General features: G+C 43.5%; 1 protein-coding gene across 2 annotated transcripts in view; it reads left to right on the top strand.

Moving 5' to 3' along the window:
- The first annotated feature begins 465 nt into the window (after positions 1–465).
- Positions 466–9,137, top strand: part of LOC123729266 (sodium channel regulatory subunit beta-4) — a 32,350-nt gene continuing 23,678 nt past the window's right edge. The window contains exon 1 of one of the 2 annotated variants that reach the window (XM_045703569.2): positions 466–2,372. In XM_045703569.2, coding sequence (XP_045559525.1) covers positions 2,279–2,372 — 94 coding nt within the window. In that variant the 5' untranslated portion in view covers positions 466–2,278. The remainder of the gene's footprint in view (positions 2,373–9,137) is intronic. The other variant, XM_045703568.2, reaches the window with a different exon arrangement.

The raw sequence follows: 9,137 nt of genomic DNA, 5'->3' as shown, positions 1-9,137 counted from the left end.
ATTGCTGTGAATTCTGCTCTGTTATTGGACTGCACCTGGCAAGGTTTTCTCTATATATTATTAATCATCGAGAGATTAATTTACAAACTAATTATGGAGTCACCTTCCCCGGGAGACCCCTGCATTGCGTGCCACACACATGCAAGCGCGGAAGCATGCATGCAAGCACACATGTGCACTGACAAACTCACACACACGCTTCCCATGCCAAGGTGACAGCTGTTCTCAGATCAAGGTTTACATCATGTTGAATGACAAGCATCAATCACCTCATATAGAGTAGCTCTCACACACACACACAGACACACACACGCACACACACACACACACCCCTTTACACACTCAAGACTAGTGGTCGGAAGGACTGGTGGAGTGTATATGGGAGTGCCTTTATCAAAGTGGGGATGTTCGGCTATAATATTACTCAATATTTAGCGTTTTTTGTTGACATCATCATTTACATAACCATTGACCCTTGCCCCTCTGGATTCTGTCATGTGAACCTTCATAGGTCAATTACAGTGACTCTTTTTAAGGGGTCTCTGTACCTCTCACCTTGCAGCACCCCTCATCTCCACACCCCTCTCACACACCCACACCCCTCAATCTCACACACCCTCCCCAGGCATCAAGCACCCACTGCCATGGGAATGGGTCACCCGACACCTACTCCCACTCAACCGGTGACAGGTGGTGGAGGTCACGCATTCAGGGCCCTCAATCATATGGATGACAGGGTTAGGGTGGGGGTGGGGGTGGGAGAGAGGCAGAGAGCGAGGCATGGGCAGTCAAGCTCAAAGCAACATGTACAGGACATTCTGTGCGTGCACATGGAAATCAGTCGACGTGATTGCGATTACCATAGCCTTTCATAAACTTTGGGTTATTTTAGTGGTATTTTCTGATTTCATCCTTATTAGGAGAGTTTGTTGATAGAGTGAAATGCGTTTGTGATAAAGTATCGTCAATGCTGCTGCAGAAACATGCGACAGAGATGTTTTAGTAGGACTATAAAGACCCCATACAATCTGAACATGTATCAATAACGGCATGTTACTGTGCATGCATGCACATCAATTATCTGGCATGGCATCTGATCTGGTAGTTGACCTCAGTGACTTCACTGGTTACAGCCTGCGTTACAGGAACCACTCAGATTTAAAACTCACAGAGAGAAAAAAATGAACTGTCTTTGTTTGAAATCCAACTGGATTGAACATGAACTGATGGAATGGTACATATAGGGGGAATTAGATGAGTCACGGAGACAAAACACAAGTGTGTGTGGCTGAGTGAAATAAAAACAGCTTTCAAGGAAAAGTCATTATTCTAAAATATATGGAAAGTTGATGGAGAGTGGTGGGAGGTGATCCAGGATGGAGGGGGGTGTAGATGGCAGTGTACCCAGACAAACCCTCCTAAACCTGGCCACGGGCGCAGTGGTAGACAGGGTGGGTTGCAGGACCCTCTAGTGTGAGGGTCCTGCAATCAGGCTGAAGGCCCCCATTCAACTCCTCTCCTCTCCCATCCCCCTCCCCTCTTTCCCTCCTGCTCGCTCACTCTGTCCTCCATGTCTCTGCTGCAGTGGCTCTCCCTCCGCGCTCATTCCTCCCTGTGCCGGCTAGGGAGACACATACCGCCTGCTGCCTGCTGCCTGTCTGCCTGAGCTCCAGGCTCTGCTGTCCTCTCCGCTCCCTCCCCCCACATGCAGCTCTCCGTAAGGGGCAACGCTGACATCCCCCGACTGCCTCCACAGCTCCATTGCTATGCGGTGCAGATGCTCGCTCTCTCTGAGTGAGTTTTTTTCCTCTCCTCTGCTTGCTCTAGCTCTCAGAATGAAGGATTCAGCAGATAATCAGTGTGTCGGCGAGTGAGAGAGCGACTGAAGCAAAGAGAGAGAGAAAGCCTGGATCAGGTGCAGGAGCCTTCCCTTCGTCTGTCTCTTTCTGTTACTCTCTCTTTCAGTCTGTCTTCAGCCTAGCACATACAGAAGGGTAGACAGAACTCATAATCCAGGAATAAGCCATCAATTCACTCTCCTTCTCTGGGACTCACTGCAAAGGAGGGAGAAGAGGAGGGAGACACTCACAGCAGGACTTTGCAGACTGACAAGTCTTGCTTTTTATTTCTTTGCTCGCTCTGCGTCCCACCTGACCCTACCCCTCCCCTGCTTGCTCCAGCCAACACACACACACCCAGAGTGTGTATCCAGGGGAGGACAGACAGACATACAGATAAACAGACGGACGGACAGATTGCCAGACGGACGCAGTAGGATATGGAGTCCAAAGGAAGCGGCAGGTTCACTATGTCCAGGTGTTTGCGCTCAGGAGACACCGTCCATACCAGTGTTGTCGTCACACTTCTGCTCGGTGAGTCCAAAAGCTGACTTTATACTGCCATTTTTCGTCTCCTCTCTCTCTCTCTCTAACGCTCTCTTGCTCTATCTCTTTATCTCTCTCTCTCTCTCTGCACCCGTCTCCCTCCATCTACCCCTGGGGTGCCAGCCAAATCACTGCAGGTTCTGCCGAGCTTGCAGAAATGTGTCCGACGCCGGGGAACAGGGTTGCACGCTCATTTACTTGTTGCTTGTAAGGCGGGGGTTTATTTGCTTACACGGCTCACGCTTTTCTATATCGGGAGACTCAGAGTCATGTGTTTCAGCCAGGTCAGGGCAGCAAGTGCTGCATCTTGTTATTTCACTAAGAGAGTGAGCGGAGGGGATGAATTTGAGATGTCAAGGCGTAGATCCAGAGTCAATAAGAGGATGCCGGTAACAATGGATCCTGTTTAGGGCAAGTGGAATTATGGGCACTGCCAATGGACCCTGCCAAGTCAATGAGTGTGATAATGTCGAATGTTTATATCTTTAGGGGGGAATGGAGGGAATGATCCATGGGACAAGACAATAAACATCTAGATGAGGCAGTGGGATGGAAGTTGTCATGTGAGGAACACAGTGTAGTTGTCAAAAGACAGCCCTTTACACTGCCTTCTCATCAGAGGAACTGGCGATGCAGATTCAACTACGCACTTGATTCTGTCACGGTACATTTACACACATCACTTAATCAGGGACATATTGAACTTATACAGCTGATGAGATGAAGTGTAAGGTCTTAATACAGCGAGGGAAGTGTGTAGGAATATATGGAGGAATATCTTATTTTGGGGAAAATATATTTAATACATCTTTTTTTAAAGTCAGATAATGAGCAGGCTGGATCAATACTACTCAAATCATAGGATATCCATCCATTCTCATTCTCCTCAGTTTTCTTCCTGCAATTTGTTTATTATCCTTTTACATGTTTTGTTTAGCTATGTACAGACTAGTGTGACCACTAACAATGATCCAACAACCACATGGTACCCTACATTTGTATGTCTGGGTGATATGATATATTATGATACACATTGCTCTATAGGTTTGCTTTGTAGTAGAGTACCTGACTGCTTTCAACACATAGTGCTGTATAATGTACAGTAATACAATATAGTTACTCAAGCTTTGGACCAACTAAACCCTATGTATTTGAGAATCCACACATGATCATATCAGTTTGTTATCGCTAATTGTTAGCGCCTACTGTTATATGGACACAATTCTTAGTGGGGTAACCTAAGACTCCTCAGCATCTTTTGAGTTGAGTGCCTTATTGACACTGACATCAACCCACCGATCAAATAAGAGCAAGGTCACAAGATTGCACAAAACATCTTAAAACAAGTTTTTGAATCCAAATTAGCATACGATTCTAAGGAGGCTAACACAGCAGAGAGCTGCCCATAATAAATAGGCTTTTCATTTGCATATTTCTTTGAGATGGAATGTGACATGATATTAGATTAGATTATAGGACGTCCCTGATAAGTAGCCTCTCCTGTCTGTGTGTATCCATGGCCAGTTTTCTCTGGATTCTCTGCCTGGCGGCTCTCCTTGGCTCTGCGTCAAGGTGAAGTACAGGCTATAATACTACGATATGTCATTTTTTTACAGCTGGGGGGCAAAGGGTTAATGTGCATGTTCGTATATACACCCCTAGCGTATAGTGGAGGGTTTAACCTCTAACACAAAAGATTGGGTTCACATGTCGACCAGCCAGGCCTACAGTAGGGCAAGCCAACACCCCCTCGAGCCATTCATCAGAGACCAGGGAAGGATTTATAATGTTGTTGGGATGTTTGTGTGTCTATATGTCCCATATAATGGCCCGGCAGTTATATCATTAGATGCTATGGTCATTCTACATTGGCAGAGTGGAGAGAGAGACTACTAGACTACAGTATATGTACATTCCTCAGTTATTAGCTTTCTACCTGAATGTTGTGTAAAATATATGATTGAATATGAAACTATTTGTGAGAAGATGTAATGTCATGTTTACTTTTTAAACAAGATACTTGTTTAGGTAGAAAGTTTTAACTAGTCAGTGGCCACGCCCCCGTGATGCCAGACATTGCATTAGGCATCATGGAACAGCCCCTTCTTCTATAAAACCAACTTCCGACAACATTTACATTAGACAGCGTGCAGCGGTGGCTACACGGCTGACAAATGGTTTAAAACTACAAGACCAGAAAAGCATGAAGTGGTGGCTACATGTTGGAATGGCTAAGAAATCTACAAACTAAAGTCAGAGAACGCCGGGACAGAGACCCCACGTTGAAATGACTACAACACGATAGGCCATGAGACCATAAAGGTATGGAGTGGTAGCTACATGTGAAATGGTTAAGAACTACAACTCTATAGGCTGAGAAGACCATACAGCATGTAGCGTTGGCTACACGGCTAGAAATGGTGACTCTAAAACATTTCCACAGAAGGAGCAAATCTTAGACGAGGCCTTTTCGGTCTGCAGCTGGAAATGTAGGTAGCCTAGGATGAACAATACGACAACCGCCGAAACATCTATTCTATGCGACAACATGGGTACGCCTGACGTATCCATTAGGAACGCAACCAGAGACTTTTCTGTCGACTCTCTCCAGCAGATGGACCGGCGACCACAGAGAGAGACAACAAGACATACGCACGTAAATATGTAAATTACAATTACTTTTCAAATGAGCGGTTGTTCATATTCAAAGTATTAGCAATTTCTATGAGTGTAGTTATCAGCTATGAGTCTCCAACTCTTGAGCGGGCCCCACCCCCTTTCCTTTCTCTACCAAGCCGTCATATTGGTTTCGTCCACTAGGAACTTTTCCTTGGGTCATGTTTAGTACCCAATGCATAACTAATGGTGTGTTTATCATGTATTTCTGTGATTGATTAAGTTAGTTAGTAAATAAATAATTAAGCCAATTTGTATATTGCTGATTCATGATTATATGCTAGGGTTCGTGCAGATATCCAAGGGTTTGCGACATTCAGTAATGAGACTGATGAGTACAATTCATTAATAAGCGACTGTTTTGATAATATATGAAAATATCAGAAGAGTTGTATTTGGGAAAATGACACAATACAAACAACATTTTTTTCCGAGGTGCCTCGACATCCTATTAAATTAAAGTTACATGATTAGTTTAATCTCGTAATTAAATTACACAGAGAATTTTATATTTTTTTTTTCACCTTTATTTAACCAGGTAGGCCAATTGAGAACAAGTTATCATTTACAACTGCGACCTGGCCAAGATAAAGCAAAGCAGTGCAACAAAAACACAGAGTTACACATGGGATAAATAATCGTACAGACAATAACACAATAGAAAAATCTGTATACAGTGTGTGCAAATTAAGTAAGGAGGTAAGGCAATAAATTGGCCAATAGTGGTGAAGTAATTACAATGTAGCAATTTACACTGGAGTGATAGATGTGCAGATGAAAATGTGCAAGTAGAAATACTGGTGTGCAAAAGAGCAGAAAAACCAAAACAAATAAGGGGATGTGGTAGGTAGTTGGTTGGTTGGATGGGCTATTTACAGATGGGCTGTGTACAGCTGCAGCGATCGGTAAGCTGCTCTGACGGCTGACGCTTAAAGTTAGTGAGGGAGATATAAGTCTCCAACTTCAGTGATGTTTGCAATGCTATGGTGACCAGTGAGCTGAGATGAGGCCGGAGCTTTACCTAGCAAAGACTTATAGATGACCTGGAGCCAGTGGGTTTGGCAACGAATATGTAGCGAGGACCAGCCAACGAGAGCATACAGGTCGCAGTGGTGGGTAGTATATGTGGCTTTGGTGACAAAACGGATGGCACTGTGATAGACTGCATCCAATTTGCTGAGTAGAGTGTTGGAGGCTATTTTGTAAATGACATCGCCGAAGTCAAGGATCGGTAGGATAGTCAGTTTTATGAGGGTATGTTTGGCAGCATGAGTGAAGGAGGCTTTGTTGCGAAATAGGAAGCCGATTCTAGATTTAACTTTGGATTGGATATGCTTAATGTGAGTCTGGAAGTAGAGTATACAGTCTAGCCAGACACCTAGGTATTTATAGATGTCCACATACTCTAAGTCGGAACCGTCCAGAGTAGTGATGCTAGTCAGTAGGGCAGTTGCGGGCAGCGATCGGTTGAAGAACATGCATTTCGTTTTACTAGCATTTAAGAGCAGTTGGAGGCCACAGAAGGAATGTTGTATGGCGTTGAAGCTCGTTTGGAGGTGTGTTAATGCAGTGTCCAAAGAAGGGCCAGATGTATACAGAATGGTGTCATCTGCGTAGAGGTGGATCAAAGAATCACCCACAGCAAAAGCGGCTCCTAGAGATGAATGTACTTTGGTGCGAAAAGTGCAAATCAATCCCAGAACAACAGCAAAGGACCTTGTGAAGATGCTGAAGGAAACAGGTACAAAAGTATCGATATCCACAGTAAAACAAGTCCTTTATCGACATAACCTGAAAGGCAGCTCAGCAAGGAAGAAGCCACTGCTCCAAAACCGATATAAAAAAGCCAGACTACGGTTTGCAACTGCACATGGGGACAAAGATTGTACTTTTTGGAGAAATGTCCTTCGGTCTGATGAAATAAAAATAGAACTGTTTGGCCATAATGACCATCGTTATATTTGGAGGAAAAAGGGTGAGGCTTGCAAGCCGAAGAACACCATCCCAACCATGAAGCATGGGGTGGCAACATCATGTTGTGGGGGTGCTTTGCTGCAGGAGGCACTGGTGCACTTCACAAAATAGATGGCACCACGATGAAGGCAAATTATGTGGATATATTGAAGCAACATCTTAAGACATCAGTCAGGAAGTTAAAACTTGGTTGCAAATTGGTCTTCCAAATGGACAATGACCCCAAGCATACTTCCAAAGTTGTGGCAAAATGGCTTAATGACAACGAAGTCCAGGTATTGGAGTGGCCATCACAAATCCCTGACCTCAATCGTATAGAAAATTTGTGGGCAGAACTGAAAAAGGGTGTGCGAGCAAGGAGGCCTACAAACGAGCTCTGATAGGAGGAATGGACCAAAATTCACCCAACTTATTGTGGGAAGCTTGTGGAAGGCTCCCCGAAATGTTTGTCCCAAGTTAAACAATGTAAAAGCAATGCTCCAAATACTAATGAATGTATGTAAACGTCTGACCCACTGGGAATGTGATAAAAGAAATAAAAGCTGAAATAAATCTTTCTATCTACTATTATTCTGACATTTCACATTCTTAAAATAAAGTGGTGATCCTAACTGACCTAAGACAGGGAATTTTTACTAGGATTATGTCACGTCCTGACCAGTATAAGGGGTTATTGGTTATTGTAGTTTAGTCAGGACGTGGCGGGGTATTTGTTTTATGTGGTTTGGGGTTTAATGGGATATGTATTTATGTAAGAGGGGTGTTTGATTCATGTGTTCCGGGGTTTTGGGGTAATGTTCTTGTTTTGTATTTCTATGGTTTCTATGTTGTGCATTTCTTTGTTGGCCTGGTATGGCTCTCAATCAGGAACAGCTGTACATCGTTGTTTCTGATTGGGAGTCATACTTAAGTAGCCCCTTTTTCACCTATGGTTGGTGGGAAGTTGTGGTTGCATAGCTGTGTGGTTTAGCCTGCAATCCTGTTCGTTCGATCGTTTTCTTGTTTTGTTTGTGTTCAATAAAAGTCATTATGAGCACTCAACCCACTGTGCCTTGGTCCACTACGTACGACGACCGTTACAGATTAAATGTCAGGAATTGTGAAAAACTGAGTTTAAATGTATTTGGCTAAGGTGTATGTGGCTACGTTGAAGAATCTCAAATTTAAAATATATTTTGATTTGTTTAACACTTTTTTGGTTACTACATGATTCCATATGTGTCATTTCATAGCTGTTGTAGAGCAATGAGAACTGGCGGCAGAGAAATCAGGCGCAGGAGAGCAGAAACTGATTTACAACGGTGTCGTTTAATATCCATAAAACACCGTCAACAGAACAATACAATAAATGGGTCAAACAAAACCCGGCAAATACCAGCATACCGTGCATAAGCACTACAAGAAACAATTACCGACAAGGACATGAGGGGGAACAGAGGGTTAATACACAACATGTAATTGATGGAATTGGAACCAGGTGTGATGGAAGACAAGACAAAACCAATGGAAATTAAAAGTGGATCAGCGATGGCTAGAAGGTCGGTGACGTCGACCGCCGAACGCCACCCGAACAAGGAGAGGGATCAACTTTGGCAGAAGTCGTGACAGCTGTGATGTCTTCACTATTATTCTACAATGTAGAACCTTTGACTGGTACTGTATGTATATGATGGTGTGTATAGACAGTATGGAGAGTGTAGGAATAGAAAAGGTGTGAATAGCAGTAGTTCTGTAGGATGAGCCTTGACCAGAATACAGTATATACAGTGGGGAGAACAAGTATTTGATACACTGCCGATTTTGCAGGTTCTCCTACTTAAAAAGCATGTAGAGGTCTGTAATTTTTTATCATAGGTACACTTCAACTGTGAGAGACGGAATCTAAAACAAAAATCCAGAAAATCACATTGTATGATTTATAAGTAATTAATTTGCATTTTATTGCATGACATAAGTATTTGATCACCTACCAACCAGTAAGAATTCCGGTTCTCACAGACCTGTTACTTTTTCTTTAAGAAGCCCTCCTGTTCTCCACTCATTGCCTGTATTAACAGCACCTGTTTGAACTCGTTACCTGTATAAAAGACACCTTTCCACACA

The sequence above is a fragment of the Salmo salar genome, chromosome 20 (assembly GCF_965601325.2).
Source record: "Salmo salar chromosome 20, fSalSal1, whole genome shotgun sequence".
NCBI lineage: Eukaryota > Metazoa > Chordata > Actinopteri > Salmoniformes > Salmonidae > Salmo > Salmo salar.
Note: the sequence above shows the minus strand (reverse complement) of the source record. Positions and strands in the feature narration are given on the sequence as shown.